The 24521-nt window shown below is 46.1% G+C and overlaps 4 protein-coding genes and 1 long non-coding RNA gene across 26 annotated transcripts; 3 read left to right on the top strand and 2 right to left on the bottom strand.

Annotated features, from left to right (window-relative positions):
• Window positions 1-706: 706 nt before the first annotated feature.
• brd3b (bromodomain containing 3b) lies at window positions 707-10048 on the top strand. Of its 4 annotated transcripts, none has more exons than XM_029828976.1 (12): window positions 707-860; window positions 2179-2437; window positions 2702-2813; window positions 2881-3018; window positions 5012-5159; window positions 5274-5443; window positions 5546-5923; window positions 6996-7124; window positions 7196-7378; window positions 7498-7718; window positions 7793-8091; window positions 8287-10048. In XM_029828976.1, the coding sequence occupies exons 2-12, from the start codon at window positions 2346-2348 to the stop codon at window positions 8403-8405; spliced, it is 1989 nt and encodes a 662-aa protein (XP_029684836.1). In that variant the 5' UTR covers window positions 707-860; window positions 2179-2345; the 3' UTR covers window positions 8406-10048. The 4 variants fall into 4 exon arrangements, with proteins under 4 accessions (XP_029684836.1, XP_029684834.1, XP_029684837.1 ...); XM_029828974.1 differs by having other exon boundaries at window positions 708-860; window positions 5543-5923; XM_029828977.1 differs by having other exon boundaries at window positions 708-860; window positions 2179-2458; window positions 5543-5923.
• A 1672-nt stretch (window positions 10049-11720) lies between these two features.
• On the top strand, window positions 11721-14129 carry gstt2 (glutathione S-transferase theta 2). 3 transcript variants are annotated; one of them, XM_029828988.1, is made up of 6 exons: window positions 11769-11823; window positions 11900-12568; window positions 12991-13078; window positions 13351-13501; window positions 13581-13757; window positions 13805-14129. In XM_029828988.1, the coding sequence occupies exons 2-6, from the start codon at window positions 12445-12447 to the stop codon at window positions 13976-13978; spliced, it is 714 nt and encodes a 237-aa protein (XP_029684848.1). In that variant the 5' UTR covers window positions 11769-11823; window positions 11900-12444; the 3' UTR covers window positions 13979-14129. The 3 variants fall into 3 exon arrangements, with proteins under 3 accessions (XP_029684847.1, XP_003974574.1, XP_029684848.1); XM_029828987.1 differs by having other exon boundaries at window positions 11721-12568; XM_003974525.3 differs by having other exon boundaries at window positions 11723-12568; window positions 13832-14129.
• Window positions 13912-18080, bottom strand: chek2 (checkpoint kinase 2). Of its 12 annotated transcripts, none has more exons than XM_011615270.2 (17): window positions 17948-18057; window positions 17652-17687; window positions 17071-17402; window positions 16821-16945; window positions 16601-16733; window positions 16433-16523; window positions 16210-16306; window positions 16068-16121; window positions 15801-15865; window positions 15624-15723; window positions 15467-15553; window positions 15244-15407; window positions 14816-14931; window positions 14664-14749; window positions 14517-14582; window positions 14334-14440; window positions 13912-14223 (listed from the first exon to the last, which is right to left on the bottom strand). In XM_011615270.2, the coding sequence occupies exons 3-17, from the start codon at window positions 17348-17350 to the stop codon at window positions 14193-14195; spliced, it is 1602 nt and encodes a 533-aa protein (XP_011613572.2). In that variant the 5' UTR covers window positions 17351-17402; window positions 17652-17687; window positions 17948-18057; the 3' UTR covers window positions 13912-14192. The 12 variants fall into 12 exon arrangements, 9 of the variants coding, with proteins under 9 accessions (XP_011613572.2, XP_029684841.1, XP_029684840.1 ...); XM_029828981.1 differs by lacking the exon at window positions 17948-18057 and adding an exon at window positions 17798-17932; XM_029828980.1 differs by lacking the exon at window positions 17948-18057 and adding an exon at window positions 17771-17915.
• entr1 (endosome associated trafficking regulator 1) lies at window positions 18071-20939 on the top strand. Of its 6 annotated transcripts, none has more exons than XM_011615277.2 (10): window positions 18071-18210; window positions 18449-18525; window positions 18601-18678; window positions 18745-18839; window positions 19048-19108; window positions 19190-19263; window positions 19343-19454; window positions 19574-19636; window positions 19736-19875; window positions 20644-20939. In XM_011615277.2, the coding sequence occupies exons 1-10, from the start codon at window positions 18168-18170 to the stop codon at window positions 20732-20734; spliced, it is 834 nt and encodes a 277-aa protein (XP_011613579.1). In that variant the 5' UTR covers window positions 18071-18167; the 3' UTR covers window positions 20735-20939. The 6 variants fall into 6 exon arrangements, with proteins under 6 accessions (XP_011613579.1, XP_011613580.1, XP_011613578.1 ...); XM_011615278.2 differs by having other exon boundaries at window positions 18449-18537; window positions 19190-19242; XM_011615276.2 differs by having other exon boundaries at window positions 18449-18537.
• On the bottom strand, window positions 18671-21479 carry LOC115247461 (uncharacterized). The gene is made up of 4 exons (XR_003886511.1): window positions 21354-21479; window positions 19316-19425; window positions 19171-19231; window positions 18671-18806 (listed from the first exon to the last, which is right to left on the bottom strand). It is a non-coding gene; the product is annotated as an uncharacterized lncRNA (long non-coding RNA).
• Between the last annotated feature and the right edge of the window lie 3042 nt (window positions 21480-24521).

The following is a 24521-nucleotide window of genomic DNA, read 5'->3' as shown; positions in this document are numbered from 1 at the left end:
TATAAGGATCAAATCATATTCCTTTACTCTCTAATCTGATTCTTGATGTTCTACAGCTGAGAGATGTTCTCACAAACAATTATAAGATATGATTCTCCTTAGAACAGACCAGAAAACTGCAGTTCATGAGTCAGTCATCTTAGTCATCTCTCACTGGACGAGAACACAGCATTGAGGAAAATGCTTCCTGGATGTTATTATTCAGACTTTTTCAATGCACGTAAAGCATTTTTAACTTGTTAGCAGGTCTCCATAAATGTGGACAGACTGATTTATGTCAGAAACTGAAAGTTCCAATCAAGAAACACTGTCAAAATGAGTAATTAATTAATGAATTCACGTGCCTTCATCACCTTGCCTTGTGGAATCATCCAGAATGTGATTGTTTAAATTAATGAATAATAATAATAATAATAATAATAATAATAATAATAATAATAATAATAATAATAATAATAATAATAATAATAATAATAAATTACAATATTATGTTCCCACAAACTTCATCTATGCGCAGGAAAGGTCAACGGTGCACACTGGGAAACGTAGTTTTAATTAATTTGCCAATTACAATAGCTCTGTGGGCGCTTCCACCAATAGCTTCGCTCCAAAATCCTTCACTGTCCAATCATAGCGCTCGGCAGCAGAGAAACACTGTTCTCTCTCAGGCAGTCAGAGGGCCGCAGCCAAAATTCTAGCCAATCACAACACAACAACATTCATGACGCAGCTCGCCAGTGCGCAGGCGCAACCGACAGACAGCTGATAACTCATTATTATGCTACTTCGCTAAATAGATTTTTTTTCCTGAAAAGTGACCAGAGACCTTAGCAAGACGTCCCAGGGGACTGAAATACCAGGTAAACACGTCTTTCTCACCCCTATCTAGAGCAGCAGGGGATTACTTTGCGAAAGGGCTCCCCGGTGGGTTCAGAGTCTGTCGGTGTGTCGGAGTCTTGCTGGAAGCTCGGCGCCTTCAGACAAAGCTCAACTAGCATGCTAACGACTCATTAGCTAGCTAAACACGAAGCGGCAACATCTGCAAGGATTAATGTGTTTATCACATCAGTCGCGTCTCTACGCTTCTCTCGGTCACCAAAAGTTACGGTGTTGCCTTCATCTTAAACTCAAAACAAACAACCTTTGTGAACGTTAAAGCTGACAGGTTACGGCTTCGGTAAGTAGCCTTGCTATGTTAGCCAGACAGCTAGCTCATATTTTATCCTGGCTTGCCCGCCATCTTTTAAAGCGAGATAAATGGGATGTTTCGTTGATGTGCCTTCGTCCCTGCCGAAAGATCCAAGTGACTAGCGTGCGTTCTAATCTAAATTCATCCATAAAGAGTTGGGATGGATTACAGATAGTGCTGTTGGCTGTCGTTTTGCATGTTTTTGGACTGTCAATAGTTAGCTTGTTCGTTAGCTCTGGTTCAGAGCGGTTCGCAGGATCATGCGGGGCACCGACATCTGTTGATAGGACTGTGATCTCGACTGTTGAGACCGATTTGGCTGGTGTTTTTTACTCGCAGTAAATTTGTGTGTGTAGTCATTTTTTTCTGTAAAGGAAAGGCTGCTCGGTGGTGGAGGCAGGGGCGATGCGAATGTGTGCAGTAAACCAACATCAAGTAATCAGAGTTCAAAGTGGAAGAGGTGGCGTTTAACCATCAATGTGATCATTAGTATTAATCGACTATTCAAGGTCTGACGAGGAGGATAAGAAGTTTAGATTATCGAAGCAGTATTGAAGTGATCTGAGAGCTTAGCAGTCAGATGTTGCAGAAATAAGTGAAAATCGTTTTAAATCATCTGTCAGTGTATTGGCAACATACTCGCATGGTATAAACCGTTTGGCAATTCTTCAAATTCAAAATGACGTCTGCAGTATTGTAAATATATCACACAATTGTTATTTGAATTTATCTCACATATGAAGATGAGCATGACAACCATAAATCGTATAATCTATCATAGCATTACCCCTGAGTCTGCGTATTCTTCGGATTTTGCTGCTGTTTGTTAGCATTCGCTCGCTGTTAAAGGGAAAACACACTTGTGATGGATTTATTCTTAACCTGGTGTTTCAGTTATGAACACGTGAACTCCATTGCAGAAACAAGTGTTAGCATTGAAAGGTGGCGATGCTAATGGCTGTGATGCTATTGTGTCTCTTCTCTCCCAGGTCATGTGATGGGAGTTTGTCTCCTCACCAACCTGAAGAAGCAGCACAGGAGGACCTGAAGTAAACGCTGATACTTTCCTTTGAACAGAAACACGCCACAAAATTATTTGTTCTTCAGTCTAGACACCACAATCCCACTGTGCATTGCTGGGTTAGTGCTGTCCACTATGTCGGACGCCCCTGAGGCTGCACCTCCGAGTCCCCCTCCCCTCACCAACCCACCCCCACCTGAAGTGAGCAACCCCAATAAGCCTGGCAGGTAGGAAACACCACAAAGTCTGTAAGTGGCCCGTCATCAGCAGTGCACTTTACAGATGTGGGAAGATGTTTTACTTTGGGACGTGAGTTTTGTGACTGTTATCAACACAAATGTGTTAATATCTATGATGTCAGAGCAGCAGCAGAAGAGCAGGACATCACAAAAACTGCTCTGAGACTACAGACTTCTGATGTAGTTCCTAGTTATTTTAACATTTATAATTACTGTTATCTATATGCTGACACGGTGCTTCCTGTTCCTCAGAAAGACAAACCAGTTGCAGTACATGCAGAATGTGGTGGTGAAGACGCTCTGGAAGCACCAGTTTGCTTGGCCGTTCTACCAGCCTGTGGATGCCATCAAGCTGTGCTTGGCTGTGAGTTCTACAAGACGTACAGCTTGTTTCTGTCTTCATGCTGAAACTAACTGGTTTGCATTGACAGGACTACCATAAGGTGATCAAGAACCCCATGGACATGGGAACCATTAAGAAAAGACTGGAGAACAATTATTACTGGAGTGCCAGTGAGGCAATGCAGGACTTCAACACAATGTTCACCAATTGTTACATCTACAACAAGGTACACACAATCGTACACACTCCTCAGCCAGGTACACATAACACACAATGGTATAATCACACTTATACACAATGGTATAGGTGTAGATGACCGATTGCCCCCATCTGATCTTATCTTTGCCTGCCTGAGTCATTCCGTCTGCCCCAACCTCTCTACCCATAGGACCCACCTTGCTCCCTCCATCTCGTTTGGAGGACTCTTTCATGTTGGTCCTAGAATGTCCCATCTATGCTGGGTACATAGATGGGATACCAGTCGAGCCATCAGGGATGATGCTCCTGCATCTGATGGCCAGATGATCTGGGGTCATGTGTGGCAGCATGCTTGCTTATCTGTGATTGGTTGTACTTCCACTTCTCCTGTTGCTATTAAAGTTGGTGTCAGTGACATAAAGTTCTCCCACTTTAAGCAGTGCTACCAGAGAGTAGGTGAAATGTACCCTTACTGACCCCACATTGCTTTGCTCACCGGCCTCCCTGGGGAAGAGCTACTGTATGCTGAGGCTCTGAAGGCGAGCCGGGATTAAACCTCTGAATTAAGAGGAACAGCTTTACTAAGTGTGGAACAGAACCCTCACAGGGTTACTGTGGTCTATGTGTGCTAGTGTTGCAAGTTATAAAAAGTTCTACTGATAATTTTCTGCTTCTTTTGGCCAATAACAGGAAGTGATTAGTTCACGACAGTCCTCCGTAAACCAACACCTTTCAGATACACTTGTTTTATTCTGTGTTATTGTTGTAGCATTAGCAGCAATAGCTGCCACAACTTCATATTCATACAGTACGGTAATAAGCACACTTCTGAGCTAGAAGAGCTTTTCTTGGCTCTAGAGAATTCACCTTGACTTCTGGCAGTTTTTAAAGTTGTTTCAGCTCACTTCTAAACTAACTGGTGGAATCCCAGACTTGGACCCAAACCAGTGTACTGGTTTACTGAAACTGTCGTTGGTGGTAATCGGCTTTATTAAAAGGTCATGGTCATGTGATGATGGGTGTCCACCATTGTCAGTCTTCCTGGGGAGGGATCGCAGTACAGCACTGGGAGCAGCAGCTGTTGTCTAAGCATCCTCTGTCCAGTGAAGGTTTCCCCAGTTTATCAAAGATGCTTCTGTTGCTCCTCTTTCAACCATCTTTCTTCTCTGACCAAAACATGAACCTTGCAGTCTTTAGAGGAGTGTCCCTTATCGTTTAGGAGTAGATGGAGACTGAATCCTGTCCTGGAGAGATATCTCTCTTGTGTTGGACCATTTTAAAGTGTGTTGTTGAAAGCTCAAGTCTTCTTCAAGCCAAGGCGAGCCAAACCACGCCTCTGAGACAGGCGACCATGCTGGTGGATGTGGTAGCTGCTGTTAGCTGCTGATTAGCAGTCAGCCTTCGGAGGGGTTTGGGTGATCTGCAAACAATTTCCTCCTTTTCATTAATTTATCATATGTATTCATTGGTTTATTGGTTAAATGATTTACTCCCCCCCCAAATCACTTGATATTTTACTGCTCCAATCACTACTGGGCATCACTAACATGAACATGTTAGCTTCCAGCAGGGTTGCCTTTAAAATATTTGAATCTCCCATCCAGCTCTACAGCCCCTCTCCAGTCCAGGTGTTTGATCCATAAGTCAGGAGATGGTGATGTCAGTTCAGGGCTGATGATGAACCAGAGCTGAAGGTGGCTGCAGCTCCTCCTGCTAGAATGTCGACCCTCTCTCCATGTTTCAACTGCTGCTGGCGTCTGCAATCAGACACAACAGCAACAAATGTTTCCTTAAACACTACAGTTGTCCTCACTGGGACATGTTTGGGTAGCAATGGGTGTTTTGTGTCTGCAGGTAGTAGCTGACTCCTCCATCAGATGGCTAAATCCATCTGTAGCAGTTAAAATACATTCACTCTGATATTCATGCTGAGCTGAAGTCACTTGATTATTTATGATGATGCTGAAATGCCACCCACCTTAATTTTGTGTGTTTGTGTTTGCGCGCACACACATGTGCAGCCCACAGATGACATCGTCCTCATGGCTCAGGCTCTGGAGAAAATCTTCCTGCAGAAAGTTGCTCAGATGCCTCAGGAAGAAGTTGCTTTGCTTCCACCAGCTCCTAAAGGCAAGAACAAGAGCAAACAGCCAGCAGCTGGGACTACAGGTGCTACACACACTCCACTGAACCACCACTGTCTGGTTCTGTCTGTTTCTTCTACGTACATGTGTAGAGTCAGCAGTAAAATTCAGCTCTAAAAGAATTCTGTCTATCCGTCAGTGAGTCAGCAGGCGGAGTCTTCGGCCTCGTCCCCACCCTCCTACCCATCTCCTTCTCCCTCCCATACGCCTGTCATCTCGACTACGCCAACACCTGTCCAGACCACCCCCCCCATATCAGCCCCACAACCTCCAGCAGCTATGATGCCGTCTGCTCAGCCTGTGGTGAAGGTGATGAAAGCTCGCTGTGACACGTGTATGTCTCTTAGCTTTATCTGTCCTGCTTTTTCTCACGCCTGTCTGTCCTCATGTCTGTCTGGCTGGAAACAGAAGAAAGGAGTGAAGAGGAAAGCGGACACCACCACTCCAACAACATCAGCCATCTCTGCTGGTCGAGCTGACTCTCCATCTGCTCAGGATGCCAAACCAGCCAAACTGGGCTCAACACGCCGTGAAGCCACTGCCCGACCTGCCAAAACACGACGGGAGGTGGGTGAGGAGGTGGCTGGAGGGGAGGTGGGTGCTGGTGGGAGGAAGACCAGTAAGCTGGGTGAGCAGATGAAACACTGTGACGCCATCCTCAAGGAGATGTTGTCAAAGAAGCACGCTGCCTACGCCTGGCCCTTCTACAAACCAGTGGATGCTGAGGCGCTGGAGCTCCATGATTATCATGACATCATCAAACATCCCATGGACCTCAGCACCATCCGGGTAATAAACATGACATCACACAAACAACTTTTTTTGGCAAGTGAGCCTTGTTTATTTTTAGGTGATCTATGAAAGATTGAAACAAGTTTTACGCTAAAGAAAAGCCATTAAAGACAAAATCGATCCATCATGTCTGAGGTATACATTTGTGTGGACTCTGAACAAGTTGGACTGCATTAAAGATTTCATATATGTGCTTGAGCTGAGCTTTTAGATGCATTTTGGTAGATGGGGACCCTGTTACTATCCTTCTTATCTTTAAAAGCATCCCCACACCTGTCAGTCAAACACAAGAGTCTGACAGCTGTTCTTTACAATTACTGTAACCATCAGCCATACTGATGCTGTTGCCTTCTTCTGGCTACACTGGCAACAGCATGATTTGGGTTGCCTTTTGAGTCCTGCCACAGGTGGTAAAAACTGCAGGAAAATGTGTGTAACAGGTAAACAAGCTCCGGCTGTCAAGGTGGACGAGAACAAATGTATACATCGCTGTGAAGGTTCTCAATCATTCAGGTCATGGTAATTCTGGTAGTTGAATCTTAGCAACTGGATTGTTTGAGTTTAGAACTCCCAGTGAGTTAGAACTGATGAAACCTCTTTGGTGAGAGGTGAAACATCTTCAAGCAACTCAAACAGTCCAGTTGCTATGATTCAACAACCAGAACTGTATACATTATTTAAAATGTCATTGCTGTTATCAAGCTGCAGTGTGTTTTATTTTGAAAATTACAGGAAAGAGCTTTAGACTTCAGTCACGTAATTATGTATTTGTACCAGCAAAAAAACATCTGTGCTTGTGGATGTAGCTCCTGTGTCTTTGAATTTTAAAATGAAGTATAAAATGTTTACATTGGATTTAAGATCCAACCTGACATAAAAATGTGTTTCCTTGGGCGCATGGAGAACATCCAGGTGTGGCTGATCCCAGCACACAAGAGCGGTGTCTTGGTTGGTTGTGAGCAAAAAAAAAACTTTGATTGGGTTTTCTCTCCAGTGATCAGCCAGCAGGTTAGCTCAGTGGCCATTGAAAGGAGAATCACACTGACTCTGACTTCTGCTTCCCAAACAGAAAAAGATGGATAAAGGAGAATATAACGAGCCTCAGAGCTTTGCTACTGATGTCAGGTTAATGTTCTCCAACTGTTACAAGTATAACCCTCCAGACCATGAGGTGGTGGCCATGGCCCGCAAGCTGCAGGTACGTGCACTCCACAGAAGCTCTGGGCTCTTTAGAACATCTGCTCAGTGGCTGATGGTCTGTCTGCACAGGACGTGTTTGAGATGCGCTTTGCAAAGATTCCTGACGAGGGCCTGGAGGCGTCCATACCGTCCACGACACCGTTGGTCAGTAAAAGCACTGCCTCCTCCGACAGCAGCAACAACTCCTCCTCCGACGAGTCATCTGATTCAGAGGAGGAGCGTGCCACCCGGCTGGCAGAGCTGCAGGAACAGGTGGGTGCTGCTGACCAGTCAGGTCCAGAACACCCTCAGTTTTCTCTTTTAGTCTTCTGATCAGTTATTAAGTGAAATTATTGATTATAAATGACTCGGTGACGGGTTTATTCCACCAGTTGAAGGCGGTACATGAGCAGCTGGCTGTCCTGTCCCAGGCTCCAGTCAGTAAACCAAAGAAGAAGAAAGAGAAGAAAGACAAGGAAAAGAAGAAAGACAAGGGCAACAAGGCCAAGATGGAGGAGGAGAAGAAGCCCAAGACCACGGCCCAGCAGCCCAAACCAGCCAATCAGAAGAAACCACCGGCCAGGAAAGCCAACAGTACAGTGACTGCCACCAGGTAGGACTTCCTTTTCCTTTCACAATAAAACTAAATCCAGGCTTGTGGCAAGTCTGATCAATCAGTGTTTGTAGACAACCGAAGAAGAGCAGCAAGACATCTGTCAGTGGTTCGACAAATGGAGACGATGGCGAGGAGTCGGCCTTGCCCATGTCGTATGACGAGAAACGGCAGCTGAGTCTGGACATTAACCGGCTGCCGGGAGAAAAGCTGGGCCGGGTGGTCCACATTATCCAGACCAGAGAACCCTCGTTGAGGGACTCCAACCCTGACGAGATCGAGATCGACTTTGAAACCCTGAAACCCTCCACACTTCGAGAGCTGGAGCGTTACGTCAAGTCCTGCCTGCAGAAGAAACAGAGGAAGCTACTGCGTAAGTTCATTGTCAGAGCTGCTCCACGACAGATGATTCTTCAGGTTTGACTTCCTGATGATTGGTTCTGTTCTCCTAAAGATGCTTTCACATGTGGTTCCACCACAGGTTCTGTTTGGGCAGTAGTTGGTTCAGACTTGATTATTATTGTCGGGCTTAATGATGCGGATGTCAATCATCTCCTTCTCTCTCCAGAAAAGGCAGCTGGAGGTGGGGCAGCTGGAGGCGGGGCTAGTCGTTTGAGTGGCAGCTCCTCATCTTCCTCTGATGACAGCTCCTCAACAGGAACATCCTCTTCCTCCGACACAGACTGAACATACACACGACTGAGAAACAAATCCATGTTACTGAAAACACACACAGTAACACAGGACAGATATACACTCTGAACTTCTTAACACATTGAAAGTCTCACACACAGACACTCACACACACACACACACCCTGGAACTGTATGTAAATACGCTGACCTGTTTTTAGATCCTAGTGTCTTTTTTTCCCTGGCGGACCAGAAGGAGAGAAGAAATCTTTAAACCCCAGAAGAAGAGGGGAGGTGGCAGTCTGGTCTGTCTCTGTGCCACACCTTCCTGTCTTCTCTTCCTCCTCATTGGCCAGCTGGCTGTGACACCTGACCTCTTAAACATTCCAGATCCATCTGTATAGCATCTTGGGAGGAGGGAGAGGAGATCTTGGTGGAGTTTTCTGTGATGTCTGAAAGGAAAACTCAGTTCCAGAGACTGACCGTTGTGTGAGGAAGCCATCCAAAATCAGGTCATCAACCATCGATTGATTTTGTTCTGCAGTGATCCCTTTTGTGGAGCGGGAGTTCCCCTGTTGTCCTGGTGGTTGCGGTTTCACTGCCAATGCTTGGAGCGACAGTGAGCCGTGTCAAACGTCTGCACCAGCTCTTGTGCTGCAGAAAAGCTGGGGTGCTGGAATCTTGTGACCTTTTCACCCCAAGCACTGTGTTGCTGCAGACGTTTGGTGGTTGTTGCTGGGTTGAACCCTCAGAAGAATCTTCTGCTGATCTGGAGCTCACCCAGCTTGCGAGGAACCATCAGCAGAGCTCATCCAACCTTTTTAACACTACATTTATTTTTTTCTTTCTTCAGGTCGTGTGCTGAACTTGTCTTTATAAGGTTCTCTATATAAAAATGTTTATTATCCCATCTAAGCTCAGATGCAACCAAACGGAGGAATATTTGCTGGAACAACATCCAAAGTTAAAAGAAAATCTTCCATACATCAGATCGTCATCGTGTTTTGTGATAATTCTGTTTTATAAACTTGTCTTTAACAGACATTAACTTTCATTTTAAAAACTGGCCAACAGAGAAGCTTCTTCCTGTTGGGACACCAGAGTTGGTTCCTCCAATGTTAGTTTGACCCAGGTCTTGCTAGTGCAGCCTCGTTTTTAACAGCAGTCCAAACAAAGATGGCTGCCAGCCTACTTCCTGTCCCAAATATTTGGTTATGAATGTTTCCATGGGTGAGGCTTCTTATGCTGTTGCCATGGAGATGGTTTATTGGGTAGAATGTGTTTTAAAGTGCCACATTAAAAGCACATCTTTTATTTTGACAGATTTGGCCCAGTTATTTTAAAGAATCAATCCTGGTGTGACACTGTTGGATAGCTCGTTGCTATGGTAACTCCCTGTTTTTAGTTGGTCACTCTTTAATGCTAATAGTTAATTTTTGTATTTTAATAAGTAAAATGAAAAGTGATTTTATGTATTTGCATGCACTCCGGCCGTATGTTCTTTCTTCCTTATGTTTGAGCACTGTATGGTAGCTGTTATCGTAGCTGTCTGATGTTTAGATTGAACTCTGAGAGACCGAGAGAGGACGAACCAACGAGAAAACCAACAAGTGAATTATTTGATGTAATTACTGATATGGGATCCTTATTTTCTGAGCTCCTTTGTTTTCATAAATAAACATAAATTGAGCTAATGGCATTTTAGGAATCTTTTGTGTCTGCTCATCCCAAGGCGAGCAGAACCCCAGCACATGTTCTGTTTTAGTGTGACAACAGCAGCAGTTCAGTCATATTTCAAACTTTTCCCTTGCACGGTTCTGCTGTTGTTCTGCTGGAGGCTTGCAGTGTGTGACGTTCTCCGATCACACCCTAAATGTTGTTTTACATGTCAGTGAAACTGAATGGCTAGAAGATAAATGGGGGACATCATGGCCTCCCACAGTTCATAGATCCAAACTACATGATCCTGCAGATTCTGGACTGGCCATCCATGCCCCGAAGACACCTCTTGTCCTGGACCAGCACAGCCTGGTTTCCAAAGCTACTGTACCAGGCAGACTGGCTCCTGTTCAGATAGGTGGAGGGTGGTGACACCAGCATCAGCTGCTGTTGTTGCTGCCAGATCAGCAAGGACGTGTCACGGTACCGCAGCCGAGCAAAAGTCTCCGACAAGGCCTTCTCTGCCAGGCCTGGTCGGTTGAGAGAAGAAACCAATGGGCCCTCGGCAGCTAGAGCTTCTCTAGACATGTCGGAGGCGGTCCAGGAACTCAGCCCGGCCCAGTACGGACGATCTTGGATATAGGTCATTTTCCGTCATGGTTAACGACTCACGGAGCAGCTACTGGTCCATCACCGCAGAACCCGATTGAAGGGAACCATATGAGTTTGTTTTAACGTTGTCTGACTGGAATCGTTTTTAACTCCTCCAAATCGCATTTAAACACACCACACGTGGCACTACTCACGATTGGGCCCAGCCACGGACTTGTCGGTTTCCGTAGTCTGCTTTTTAATGTTGGGTCCAAACAAACGAAGCGAACTGCATTAAGCCGCTTGGCAGCTATTTGCTGACCAGCGCACTTTTTAATGATATAATCCCGCCGGCTCCGAGTCTCTGACGCCTAAATTCAACCGACAGAAATGTACAAATCTACAACGTAATATCCCACAAAACGGTACTATCACTCAGAAAATTATACTTACACTGATTTTAAAGCATAAACAGCATAGTTACGCCCAATAGCAACGGTGCGTCTGCGATCTAGTCCGTGGAGCAACACAAGCCGCAGAACAAAGGTTCCGTCGGGGATTGTTGCTGTGGACTGTGTGTATGGTCCACTTCATAGGTTCAATTAGTCCAGATGTGCTTGTTTTGGACTTTTACAAGAAATAAGCAACCTGGCGTTTGAGCCTGCTTATCAGTTCATTTCTTCAGTTTGCTGCTGATATGTTTTTGTAATTATTTAATTTCATTCATCATAAAAATGTATGTATTCTATAAAGTCACATTTCCCAGTAGTGTTTCTTAAAGTTATATTTATTATAATTATAATTTATTTTATACAGGGAGAATTCTGAACAATAAACAAGAATGTAAATCGGTTCAGCCATAGTGTCTAATTTTAAATTGTTTCGTTTCGAGACCCCCAGCCGCTCCCAAGCCAGGCGAGAGATGTACGTAATCCCTCCACCTAGTCCTGGGCCGGCCACGAGGCCTCCTCCTGGTGGGACATGTCCGGAACACCTCTAACGGGAGGCGTCCGGAAGGCATCCTGGCCAGATGCCCGAGCCACCCCAGTTGACTCCTCTCGATGTGGAGAAGCAGCGGTTCTACTCCCAGCTCCTCTCGGATGTCCGAGCTTCTCACCCTATCGCTAAGGTTGAGCCCGGCCACCCTGCGGAGGAGACTCATTTCGGCCGCTTGTATCCGCGATCTCGTTCTTTCGGTCACCGCCCAACGTTGATGGCCATAGGTGAGGATTGGAACGTAAATCGGCCGGTAAACCGAGAGCTTCGCCTTCCGACTCAGCTCCTTCTTCCCCATGACAGATCGGTTAAGCGCCCACATCACTGCTGACGCCGCTCCGAACCGCCTGTCGTTCTCCTGTTCCAGCCTACCCTCACTCGTGAACAAGATCCCGAGATACTTGAACTCCTCCACCTGAGACAGGACCTCCTCCCCGACCCGGAGAAGGCACTCTACCATTTTAAATTCTAGTTTGGGCAAATCAGCAACAGACAGCACAAAGTCCAATAAAACGACGTACAACAAAAAATATGTTCTAAAAGAGAAAAAACAGTTTCTGGTTTTTACGGGGAAAGTGTTCCACATGAAGCAAAAAAGAAAGAAACAAAACCGTGTTTGACATAAATTAATTTGAATAATCAGAAATCAAGTTTGTCAACGATTTAAAAAGTTAAAATTATATATAGATATATATCGACACTGACCAGCAGAAGGCAATGACGGTCCGGATGCCTCTATAAAGAAGAAGAAGAAGAAGCGGAAGCTGATCAGCAGGGGCGAACTGTCAGATCGTATCGCTGTCACCACAGCTCTGATTCTTTGCTGCTTGGTGACGGATCCGGTCTTCATGGCAACTGTACGATCGTTAGAGGTGTACTTGGATCTTCTGTCGCAGCCATGCCGAGCGGTCCACATTCTGCTCACCTGCAACAGAATCCCGCACAAAGTCCAAACTGTGGCTCTGAGGAAAGGTTAGCACCAGCGTCACTAACCGCGTTAGCGTAGACCTTGAACCTTTGTATTGGTTTCGTCCTGACTTTTGACCCTTCGCTGGGGTTGACAGCCTAAACAGTAACAGTTCACACATTCCCTACATTCATTTTTCTATTTAGCATAAATGAAAACACAAGAAGGGTCACAGTAATGTGACATAATGGAATTGTATTGATTAAAGGGGCAGAGTCATCTGGCTTCATAGCATTCATTATACTACCAATGTTAGTGGGTGCTGAAATGTGGACGTGCTTGTGTTTATAGGTCTTTGATTGAAAGCACGATCATCCAATGGTTACGGGCCCTGTGAGTTAGAGTCCTCTGATTGGCCGAGACTGTCGCGGTGACGTCTTTCTGTGGAAAGATCTCAGGTGTTCAGATCATTTTGGTTTGTGTGCAGGAGAAAACAGAACAGCAGAATTTACAAAACTGAACCCCATGAAGAAAGTTCCTGTGATGGTGGACAACAGTTTCACACTAACAGAAAGGTATGCACACACACTCCTGTTGGTGGGGCATCAAGTTACTGTTCAGAGAAGAATCGTCCTGGTCAATAGTCTATTCTCATTTTAGACATGTCCTGGAGTTCTCAGACTTATTTCAAGTCTTAACTCTTGCAGCTCTAAATTCAATTAAAATATATGTGACCTTGTTACTACTTTGTGTGTCTATCTGAATCATGAAGGACAGTCAGACCAGCTGGAAAATCAAGTCCTTAGAAATTAGAAATTTTCACACGTGTGACTTTTGTGTCCTGCAGTGACGCCATCTTGAAGTACCTGGCAAGCAAGTATGACATCCCAGAGCACTGGTATCCATGGCAACCAGAAAGACGAGCCAGAGTGGACGAATACACGGCGTGGCATCACACCAACACCCGCCCACACGCAGCTGAAGTCTTTATCCTTGAGGTACACACAACTTTTTTCATAGGTTAGACTGGTCTGGTAGCAGCGCTTAGCTGATACTTTGTGGCCCTGACTGCCTCAGGTACTGGTCCCAATCCAGACCAGCTCGCAGGTGGACCAGGTGGTTCTGGATGGCGCTCTGGCTCAGCTGGACGACACTCTGGACAAACTGGAATCCATGTTTCTGCGCAGGCAGCCATTCCTGTGTGGTGATGACATCACTGTGGCGGACCTGCTGGCAGTCTGTGAGCTCATGCAGGTGAGAGGCTGTGTTTGGATAACATGAGGCTTCTGACTGCAGATCAGGGATCGGTTGTGTACACGTGTTCACAGCCAGCGGCCAGCGGCCGTGATGTCCTGCTGAAGCATCCGCAGCTGCAGCGCTGGAGGAGCAGAGTACAGGCAGCTGTCGGTGACTCCTTCCATCAGGCTCATGCCATCCTCTTCACCATCCGAGACCGTCACAGGGCCAAACTGTGATATCTTCAGTGTGCTTGGAGGACATCTGCAGCCTTTTTGGAGGAGCCAGCCAGTTCTCCGTCCACTCCTTCAACTGAAGGAATGACACGACAGCCCATACGGTGACATTTGTTGATCTCAAATTGAATAAAATGGAAACTGTTGGACTTTTCTTCTAGCTCTGTTTCAGTGACTTAAAAATTTTTTTGTTCCTCAAAGAAAAAAGTCTAAATTGTTAGTGATGTAATTTCTGATGATTTCTTGGCCTAAAAAAACCAACCACATGGAGTAGAAAGACAACTTCATAACAAAATCTAAACTTTATTTACATTTTTGGTCAAGATGTGGATCCACATGTGATTTTGGGGTGTCTTACAGCAGGATAGGGGTTGGGGCACAGCTACGTTTGGCAGGATGCTCGTCGTGTTCTTCATCATCTCTTCTTCGTTTCCCCCTGGAGATTCCTGACTCTGAGGCCACTTCCTGTGAGGGGAGGAGCAGCATGAGTCTGTGCGATATAAGCATCCAGTTAAAATGAAAGTCTGTCACCTGAGGTTACCATGACAGCAGCAGTCGCAATTGGGGAGCACATGAGTCTGTGAGCTGTTGCCAACATGGGTTGTTCCTAAATGCGATGACATCACAGAAGTCATGGAAGTGCAGGTAAGTGTATTAAAATAAGACTGGTAGTTCTGGGGTTTACTACCTGTAACCAGGGGTGTTGTAGAGCCTCGTTGATACTCATCCTCTTACTGGGATCAACAACAAGCAGTTTCCTCACAACATCTTTTGCTTCAACAAAAAACATTGTGAGTACAACATCACTTCACCACTGCAGTACTGCCTCACCAGGACTACCTTGATCAGAGATGTGTTTCCACTTGGAAGGAACCATCGTAAATTCTCCCCGGATGATCTGCTCAGTGATTGACAGATTTCCAAAACCTTCATGGAACGGAGGGTAACCTCCAAGGCTGACAGTGAGATACAGAGACAGATAGATGAGACTAGCAGCCATTTAAGACAGTCAATAGGTACGTGTCTCCACTGCAGGAACCTCCCCCTAACGGCCCTTTACAGGAAATTTTACAGGGACTACCCAAGTCCCTGCTCCAGGGCTGGCTAAAGCTAGAGCAGGAAGTGACCCAGCAAAAGAGGAGCATTAGCCTAGAATTCTCCTCTAGCTCACAGCACTCATCGCCATGGAGACGACACACAAACCAGAAAGGCAGCAGCCGCCTGTCTGTGGAAATGCAACTAAACAGACGCACGTGAGCGCCACCTACCAGACAAATAGCAGGACTCCTAGGCTCCAGGCGTCCACCGCCAGGCTGTATCCTGTAGTCGAGGCCTGAGTGAAAACTTCAGGAGCCAAATAAGACGGAGTCCCACAAAGCGTCCTCATCAACATGGTCTCCTCCAGGATCCTGGACTGGTTAAAGTCTGTCACCTGACCGTCACACACACATTAGCACACAGGAACATGCTCCGACCATACTGATGCTGTACCTTGATGAGACAGATGTCCTCCTGGGAGGACAGCAGAATGTTCTCTGGTTTCAGGTCTCTGTGGATGATCCCATTACTGTGGAGATACTGCACATGCACACATACTCACACACAGTTGAGGGTTGCTGTTACCATAGCAACAGAGCATCAGTCTCACCTGAACAGCTCTCAGCATTTGATAGAAGTAAAGTTTAGTGACAGACTCACACAGCTGCTGCCGAGACTTGACTCTGTGGAACAACTCTCCCCCCTCCATCCTACAGGCAGACGGGGCTGATCAGCAGGTCACATGACCTGACAGTACCACATATAGTTCTCCTCAGATACAACTTACAACTCCAGCACGATGTAATAGCTGTCATCTGTCTGATAAAAATCCAGGGTTTTTATGAGACAAGGCTGCAGGAGAGGAGACAAAGAGGCAAGTGAAAAAGGACACTTGGCCGAATCCATTTATACTGAGGTCAGACGACAAAGCTATTCTGTCTCCATAGGACTTGAAGCATCTTAAAACGTCAGAATCCTTCAATGAAATCATTCCTGCCATTATTGGGTCTGATCAGATCATTTATTGATTAAACCCCCAACAACTCAGACTCACATGGTCGATTCTCTGCAGAATCTCAATCTCTGTTTGTGCATTTCGTGATGCTGTCTGTGATTGGACAAAATAAAGGGGTCATGTGACTACCAGCCTTGCCTGCCATTGGTCCAGGTCACTGATCAACTACACCCTGACTCACCCCTTCAGACTGGAAGTTCTTCTTCTTGATTATTTTCACGGCATATTTTCTGCAGGATGATCTTTCAAAAGCCAACTTTACTTCACCACAAACTCCTCTGAAACACACACACACATACTCACTGTTCTGACTGGATCAATCTCACTGTATGTTGAAATAAAAAGAACAGTCCAGGTGTTGTCTCAAAGGACGTGATGTCCCACGTCCCCAGTGTCAGACTCACGTGCCAATCTGCCGAGTCAGAATATATTTCTCCTGAAGCTCTTTTGGTAAACTGGACTGATCGTGCGATATCAAATCAATGAAGACAAAGACTGAAGACACAGACAGACAGAGTGAGGCCACGCCCAGCGGCAGCAGGTGACAGTGATGCGGCACCACTTCTCCTCACCTTTGTTCCGTCGTTCAGAGAGAGCGAGCACAGCGTTGTTGACCAGAGGGAGCTTCTTGTTCTTTCCGATGAGAATCCCATCAACGAAGGTGCCATTGTTACTGTAGTCCTCCACAAACACCTCGCAACCCTCCTGACACACACACACACACACACACACACACACACCATTTAGGCTGCTAAAGCTCATCAATAATTACTCAGAATGAAGATGACTCACCCTGTAGATCTTGAAGTGTTTCTTGCTGTAGATCTGGAACTTTCTGGACCCTTTGTTGTCTGGATCGTCCAGAACATAGTTACACTTGGAGTCCCGACCAAACAGGTACTGATCCTCAATACAGTCTGCACAAACAAAGCAAAGCCTATCAAAACATCTGAAGAGAAATGACATTTGGATTAGTACCAGGATCAACACTGGGACCAGAACTCTGGATTTAAGAACCAAGACTCTTGGAAAAGTCACCGACCGTGGCTCCTGAAGCCTCGTGCCATGGGCAACAGGCGCCCCCAGGGTTCTGCCTCTGGCTCCTCTGGGACAGATGGAAGGTTCACAGGAATGGTGTCCACACTGCTCAACGTCCCTGACCCACTTGAAGACTGGCTGCTTGAGGTTGGTCCACTTGAGGAACTGGAGCCAGATTGAGACTGGGGTTTTGACTGTGATTGGGAGGACATGTCCTGGGAGGGAGACTGGGTTGACTGGGTAGATGTCGATGCTCCCGTCTCATGTGGACTCTCTTCAGACATGTGTGGTCTTGTTAATGACACCAAGACCTTCAGCTTAGACTGGACTGGCAATCTATGAACAGATTTATCAGTCAATGACATCAATCGGGGGCTAGAACTTTACAGAACAGAGAACCCCAGTGATGTCAGACATAGTTTATCAGTTTGTCTATTCGACTCTTTCAGTATCTGATTTGTGGGTTTACACCCAACAAAGGTAGAATATGTTTCCAATAAATGCAGCATTTTAAAAGCGTTCAAAAAATGCATACTTATTTAACTTATTTGCCATATTTATTTAAGCAGATTTAATCAATTTTACCCATCAAGTGATTAATCCGAGGAAGCTCCAGGAAGTCTGGAAAGGTCAAAGGGAAGTTGAGATATATCAGACTTAATTTGGATTCCCCGTCTCCCATAAAGTTATTTTCAAGACTCAGCTTTCCATGAGAAAGAAGTCTGACGGACCCAGGGAGCCTTCTCATCAACCATGCATGTTTGACTTCGGACTCTTCGTCATTCCTCGGTCCAGTTTGTCTTGGCACACAAATTCGGTGCAGACCAAACCGAAGATCTACGTTTTACGGAATTTGGGACACCCAAAGATCCAAAACTTACCGTCCAACTTGACCGAGAACCGTCGCTGGACTCGGGCAAGGATGCAGGAAACGTGTTTCCGCTGACCGTTTCCCCCGTTTGTTCCTGATGCGTCACACGACATATCCAGCCAATAATCATTTACAATATCGTCACGTGAGACCAGAGCTGCGCATCGTGCTTCCGGGTCCGGGTTTGTGCTGTATTTACCAATAATCGACCAAAGCGGAGGTTTGTGATCATGTCCAAAGAGCGGAGCAGTAAAAGCTTCACTATCAAGGACGGTGAGGGTCATTCCGGTTAGAACCACGTAATAGTCTGTTTTAATCCACCTTTGAAGACCCGGTTTGCGTACATTTTCTTTAGGTTTACGTACTTTCACAAATTATGATACGATTTTAAAGTTTTCTCCAGGCAGAGTCAAAGCCTGACACTGGAGCTCTCTTTGGCTCCTCTTCCTCAGCTCACCATGCACAGACCTCAGGGATCCAGTACTCCAGGAAAGTTTTTTTTCTTTTGCAGATGAGGGGCTGAACCCATTTTCCTTCAAAGAATTTCTACGATGGAAAACTCTCGACCACGGTCCGGAGCAGGACCAGGTACACAGCAAGGTACAGATGTAAAGCACAGGAGATGGCATCGTGAGCTTTCTTATTGTTTGTGTGTCTCAACAGGAGTTTGACGCTGGGGGCGTGGCCTGTGCCGCTGATGCTGGAAGTCACTTTTTGTCCGACCTATCTTTGGTACCACAGGTAGATGACATCATTATGGCATCATGGTGTTCTGCTCTACAGTCTGTAAACGCTCTCTGTGATCAGGAGGAAGAGGAGACAGACTCGGGGCGGAGCCACCAGGTAGGTGCGGATTGCACCTTCTCCATCTGCACAGAGGAGCGGGAGGAAGACGAGACCAGGTGAGTGGAGACTGTAATTAAAAAAGAGCCTAAAAATGTCAGCAACAGAAAGTTAGCACGCTAAGTAGTCACACTGTTGCACCTCCTGTTTCAGAAAGTAAACAGTTATTGTCAGGTATATCCAGGTTCAGGTGGTGTAAGAGCTTCAACTGTAGTATTCAGCTGCTGTGGTTGGTGTGAGTGTCTTATCCATATTTCTGCTGCACAGGTTCACAGCAGCAGGAGGAGATGAGTTCAGGAGGAGTAGGGGGGGCAATGAGATAATCCAGGTATACCCCCCCCCCCCCCCCCCCCCCCCCCCCCCCACACACACACACACACACACACATACCTAAATATGTTGAATGCAGTTGCAGGAGGAGAACATGTTGTTGAGGACAACCATCAGGGAGCTGCAAAAGAGGTTAAAAGTTAATGAGCACAAGTCAGCAGCACCAAATAATGTGACAGCAGGAAGCTGTATTTGAAGTATTTACCCATCATGCTCCTGTGCTCACCAAAAGGGTGCTGCAACTTTCAGAGGAGCTTCTCCATAAGAGGCATCAAGAGGAAGAGGAGGCTCAGCATCTGGAGAGCATGGTTCAGTCTGTGGAGCAGAACCTCCATCTGATGACGGTGTGTTTTTGGAACACAACAACAAACTAGCCTCAAAAAAACAAGCTGAAGCTTGTCTTCTGTTAGAACCATGTCTGCTGGCCTCAGCCTGTCTGTCTGTGTCTGTCTCTCTGTGATAGAAACGAGCAGTCAGAGCAGAGAGCAGCGTTTCCAGAATGAAGGCAGAGCTTCACCAGCTGCAGGTTATGTATTTTGTTGTAGTTGTGTATAGAATTGATTGAGTCAGCTCTTATAATATTTAAATGAATAATAAGCTGCATTAGCAACCGTGTTGGTTTTAGGTGGAGATAAACTGTCTGCGCTCAGAGAACAACACGCTAAAGGCAAACGAATCAGAGGTCATCATGACAATGAGACACAATGCTAAGGTGGCTTCTCAGCATCTGAATAAGATGGCAGATCACGCCCGCTGCTCCCTTCGGTTAGCATCTGTCCATATGTTTGTAAAGTAACAGTAAGCTGTGAATGATGTGTCCTGCAGGTTATGACATCAATACGTGTCCATTAGGTACTATATGATGTCACAGCGCATCACTGCCACCTAGTGTGCACCTTTCTGTGCTCTGTGCCTCTCCTCTCCCTCTCCTCTCCTCTCCTCTCCTCTCCTCTCCTCTCCTCTCCTCTCCTCTCCTCTCCTCTCCTCTCCTCTCCTCTCCTCTCCCCCTCCTTCTCCTTCTCCTTTTCCTCTCCCTCTCCTCTTCTTTCCTCTCCTCTTTCCCCTCCTCCTCTCCTCTACCTCCCCTTCACTCTACTTCTCCTCTCCTCTACCCCTCTCCTCTCCTCTCCTCTCCTCTCCTACCTATCCTATCCTCTACCTGTCCTCCCCCTTCTCCTCTCTCTTTACCCAGCCGGCCATCAGCAGGAGGGTCCCCCTACATGAGCCTGGTCCTGCTCAAGGTTTCTTCCTGTTAAAGGGGAGTTTTTCCTTGCCACTGTTGCTTGTCTGGGGTCAGGCCCTGGGATTCTGGAAAGCGCCTTGAAACAATTTTGATTGTATAAGACGCTATATAAATAAAGATTGATTGATTAGTGGCTACTGACTGCGACAGACTCGTGACCTTACAGAGGGCTTGACACCAATAAAGTCATTTTTATGTTCATTACTACACTAAGAAATGTTTATTTAATGTGTAACCTGCTACCCTGTCTTTCTGTCTGCCTGGCTGTCTCTCTTTCTGCCTGTCTCTAGCCAACTGATGGGGGAAGCAGGGACTCTCCATCTTGTCTCTCAGCTTCTTCAATCCATTGACCGGATCTCACAACTCAAACCAGAATCCTGAACCGCTCCAGACTAGAACATCTCTGAGCCTTCTGTGAAAACCTGTTTCTGTGGAAACCTGCGTAATCTTCTAAAACTGTACAAACAAGCCTTTAATGCCATCACAGTGCAGAGTGATCACTCAGCTGATGAGAGAGCTCGGTCATTGTCAGTCTGATTAAGTATATGTACATTTCATCTGTTTTATAATAAATACTCTAACCTCAGCTTGAGGAAATGTCAATTTCTTTAGCTGAAGGATTTAATATTCTCTGCAGCAGCAGTGGCATTGTTATTACATATATATCTCTATATAGATACATGTGTATACATGCATTATTATTAATGTATACACAAATATACATTAATCATTATTATTAAAATTTGTTATATTAAGTTAGTTACTGATTGGTTGTACCATCTGACCAATGTCCTCCCAATGTCTTTCTTTAAAATTTATTTTAAAATGACATTGCGCTTTGATAAGATCAGCATTTATTAAAAAGTTGAGTGCCTAATGGTATTATTATAGTTGTTGTTGTTTTTCTGCCTTATTGTGCAGCTTCCTGGCTACTGTGGTGAATTTCTTCTGATGGTAGCCGAGAAGTGTTGCTGAGGAAGGAATCTTTACAGACACTGACCTGGTATGAAGAGATGTTTATTAGAGAGAGAAGTCAGGCATCAATCGGACACTGCAGCTTGTCCGCGGGAGGTCTCGTGGTCCTGATGGTGAAGATCTCCTCCAGACTTATTCCAGTAGCGCTCTTTTATACCACCGAGTAAACACATTCTTCTCTGATGGCTTCATAACACAGTCTAACCGACCAAATGATATAGAGCCCAATTATTACTAAAAAGGAGGAATGAGAAGGAAGGAGGAAGGCACCCATCATGAGAAACGTGATGAAACGTAAAAGTCTCACGAGACAGGAAACACCTGTGAGATAGCGCCAGATTGTCTGGAAAACAAGTCAAGACCTTACAGATTTCTACAGCCTGCACAGAATGGATACATAGCTGAAAAACAAGTAGTACAGAGAATAGATACAAATCTTCAGATACTACACTACCTCTCTCCATCCATCCATCCTCTACCGCTTATGTGGGGTCGGGTCGCGGGGGCAGCAGCTTAAGAAGAGAAGCCCGTTCCCAGACCAGTCGAGAGACGTAGTCTCTCCAACGTGTCCTGGGTCTTCCTGGGGGTCTCCTACTGGAGGGACATGCCCTGAACACCTCACCAGGGAGGCGTCCAGGGGGCATCCTAACTAGATGCCCAAGCCACCTCATCTGGCTCCTCTCAATGTGGAGGAGCAGCGGCTCTACTCCGAGCTCCTCCCGGATGGCAGAGCTTCTCACCCTATCTCTATGGGAGAGCCCAGCCACCCTACAGAGGAAGCTCATTTCGGCCGCTTGTACCCGTGATCTTGTTCTTTTGGTCATTACCCAAAGCTCATGACCATAGGTGAGGGTAGGAACGAAGATCGACCGGTAAATTGAGAGCTTCGCCTTTTGGCTCAGCTCTCTCTTCACCACTACGGACCGGTGCAGCGTCCGCATTACTGCGGATGCCGCACCGATGCGCCTGTCGATCTCCTGCTCCATTCTTCCCTCACTTGTGAACAAGACCCCGAGGTACTTGAACTCCTCCACTTGGGGCAGGATCTCCTCCTTGACCCGGAGAAGGCACTCCACCTTTTTCCGGTTGAGAATCAATCTCAAATCAAATCAATCTTTCAAATCAATCTTTATTTATATAGCGTCTTATACAATCAAAATTGTTTCAAGGCGCTTTCCAGAATCCCAGGGCCTGACCCCAGACAAGCAACAGTGGCAAGGAAAAACTCCCCTTTAACAGGAAGAAACCTTGAGCAGGACCAGGCTCATGTAGGGGGACCCTCCTGCTGATGGCCGGCTGGGTAAAGAGAGAGGAGAAGGGGGAGGACAGGTAGAGGATAGGATAGGTAGGAGAGGAGAGGAGAGGGGTAGAGGAGAGGAGAAGTAGAGTGAAGGGGAGGTAGAGGAGAGGAAAAGGAGGAGGAGGGGAAAGAGGAGAGGAAAGGAGAGGAGAGGGAGAGGAAAAGGAGAAGGAGAAGGAGGGGGAGTGGAGAGGAGAGGAGAGGGAGAGGAGAGGAGAGGAGAGGAGAGGCACAGAGCACAGAAACACACACAAAAAATATTATATACAATCATATTCAGCGGGGCCCGGAGGTCATTATGCAGCTCCGAGGGCGGCGATACCTGTAAATAAATAGGGGGGGGGGGGCAGAAGAACTCCACAAGAATCAGCATAACTAGTCTGCTTGATGAGGAGAGGAAAGGAGAGGAAATGAGAGGAGAGGAGAGGAAACCATGACCCAGTGGAGGGACAGAGGCCTGTCAGGTGATCATGTTTCCGGACCCCGGCAGCCTTGGCCTATAACAGCATAACTAAGATGTGACCTAACGATTAGATGACCCCCTAAGTATGATAATTTGTCTGTCTATGATAGTAACTGGAACTACTGAATTAGTAACAATAAGCTTTTTCAAAGAGGTAGGTTTTGAGTCTGATCTTAAAAGTAGCGATGGAGTCAGCCTCCCGTACCTGGACAGGGAGCTGGTTCCATAGCAGGGGGGCCTGGTAGCTAAATGCTCGGCCCCCCATTCTACTCCTAGAAACTCTGGGAACCACAAGTAGACCAGCATTCTGAGAGCGGAGCGGTCTATTGGGCTGATAAGGTATCACTAGCTCCTCCAGGTAGGATGGAGCTAGGCCTCTGAGGACCTTGTAGGTCAAAAGAAGGGTTTTAAAAATTATTCTAAATTTAACGGGCAGCCAATGAAGCGACGCCAGTACAGGAGTAATGTGATCTCTTTTGTCAATACCTGTCAGAACTCTGGCTGCAGCATTTTGGATCAACTGGAGGCTTCTTAAAGAGTTGTTTGGACACCCTGATAATAAAGAGTTACAGTAGTCCAGCCTGGAAGTAACAAATGCATGGACTAACTTTTCAGCATCATGCCGCGTCAGCAGCTTCCTGATCTTTGTGATGTTCCTCGAGTGAAAAAAGGCACTTCTAGAGATTCATTTCATGTGTGAGTTGAAGGAGAGATTTTGATCAAAATTTACTCCTAGATTCCTCACAGAGAGACTAGGTGTTAATGAGATACCATCTAGAGTGATCATGTGATCTAATCTATCCCAGAGAGGTTCAGGACCAAACACCATGACCTCAGTTTTTCCTGGGTTAAGGAGGAGGAAATTTGAAGACATCCAGGACTTTATGTCTTTAAGACAGGTCTGGAGCTTCACTAACTTCTCTGTCTCCTCTGGTTTCATGGATAAATAGAGCTGAGTGTCATCAGCATAACAATGAAAATTTATCCCATGCTGCCGAATAATGTTCCCTAAGCGAAGCATGTGCAATGTGAAGAGGATTGGTCCGAGTACAGAACCTTGAGGAACTCCATGGCTAGCCCTACTGTATGAGGAGGGAACACCATGGACATGGGCAAACTGGTATCTATCAGATAAGTATGATCTAAACCAGTCTAGTGCTGTCCCTTTAATCCCAATCACATGTTCCAGTCTCTGTAACAGGATGCTGGGATCAACTGTATCAAAAGCAGCACTGAGGTCCAGCAGAACCAGCATTGAGACCAGTCCATGATCGGAAGCTATGAGAAGATCAAGTGCTGTTTCTGTGCTGTGGTGAGCTCTAAAGCCTGACTGAAACATCTCAAACAGGTTGTTCCTCTGCAGGTGCTCCAGTAACTGAGTCACCACCACCTTCTCTAGAACTTTAGAGATAAAAGGAAGGTTGGATATT

This window comes from Takifugu rubripes, chromosome 21 (assembly GCF_901000725.2).
Source record: "Takifugu rubripes chromosome 21, fTakRub1.2, whole genome shotgun sequence".
Classification (NCBI taxonomy): domain Eukaryota; kingdom Metazoa; phylum Chordata; class Actinopteri; order Tetraodontiformes; family Tetraodontidae; genus Takifugu; species Takifugu rubripes.
Note: the sequence above shows the minus strand (reverse complement) of the source record. Positions and strands in the feature narration are given on the sequence as shown.

Excerpts from the sequence above, each read along its gene's own strand:
- brd3b (XM_029828974.1), top strand. The coding sequence starts at position 2,346 with ATGTCGGACGCCCCTGAGGCTGCACCTCCGAGTCCCCCTCCCCTCACC. Across the intron at positions 2,438-2,701 it reads AACCCCAATAAGCCTGGCAG|AAAGACAAACCAGTTGCAGT; the intron begins GTAGGAAACACC and ends CCTGTTCCTCAG. Across the intron at positions 8,092-8,286 it reads GAAACAGAGGAAGCTACTGC|AAAAGGCAGCTGGAGGTGGG; the intron begins GTAAGTTCATTG and ends TTCTCTCTCCAG.
- gstt2 (XM_029828987.1), top strand. The coding sequence starts at position 12,445 with ATGGCAACTGTACGATCGTTAGAGGTGTACTTGGATCTTCTGTCGCAG. Across the intron at positions 12,569-12,990 it reads AACTGTGGCTCTGAGGAAAG|GAGAAAACAGAACAGCAGAA; the intron begins GTTAGCACCAGC and ends GTTTGTGTGCAG. Across the intron at positions 13,079-13,350 it reads AGTTTCACACTAACAGAAAG|TGACGCCATCTTGAAGTACC; the intron begins GTATGCACACAC and ends TGTGTCCTGCAG.
- chek2 (XM_029828978.1), bottom strand. The coding sequence starts at position 17,350 with ATGTCTGAAGAGAGTCCACATGAGACGGGAGCATCGACATCTACCCAG. Across the intron at positions 15,866-16,067 it reads TTCTGCAGAGAATCGACCAT|CCTTGTCTCATAAAAACCCT; the intron begins GTGAGTCTGAGT and ends CCTCTCCTGCAG. Across the intron at positions 15,554-15,623 it reads AAATGCTGAGAGCTGTTCAG|TATCTCCACAGTAATGGGAT; the intron begins GTGAGACTGATG and ends GTGCATGTGCAG.
- entr1 (XM_011615276.2), top strand. The coding sequence starts at position 18,168 with ATGTCCAAAGAGCGGAGCAGTAAAAGCTTCACTATCAAGGACG. Across the intron at positions 18,211-18,448 it reads AAGCTTCACTATCAAGGACG|ATGAGGGGCTGAACCCATTT; the intron begins GTGAGGGTCATT and ends TTTCTTTTGCAG. Across the intron at positions 19,455-19,573 it reads AGAACCTCCATCTGATGACG|AAACGAGCAGTCAGAGCAGA; the intron begins GTGTGTTTTTGG and ends TCTCTGTGATAG.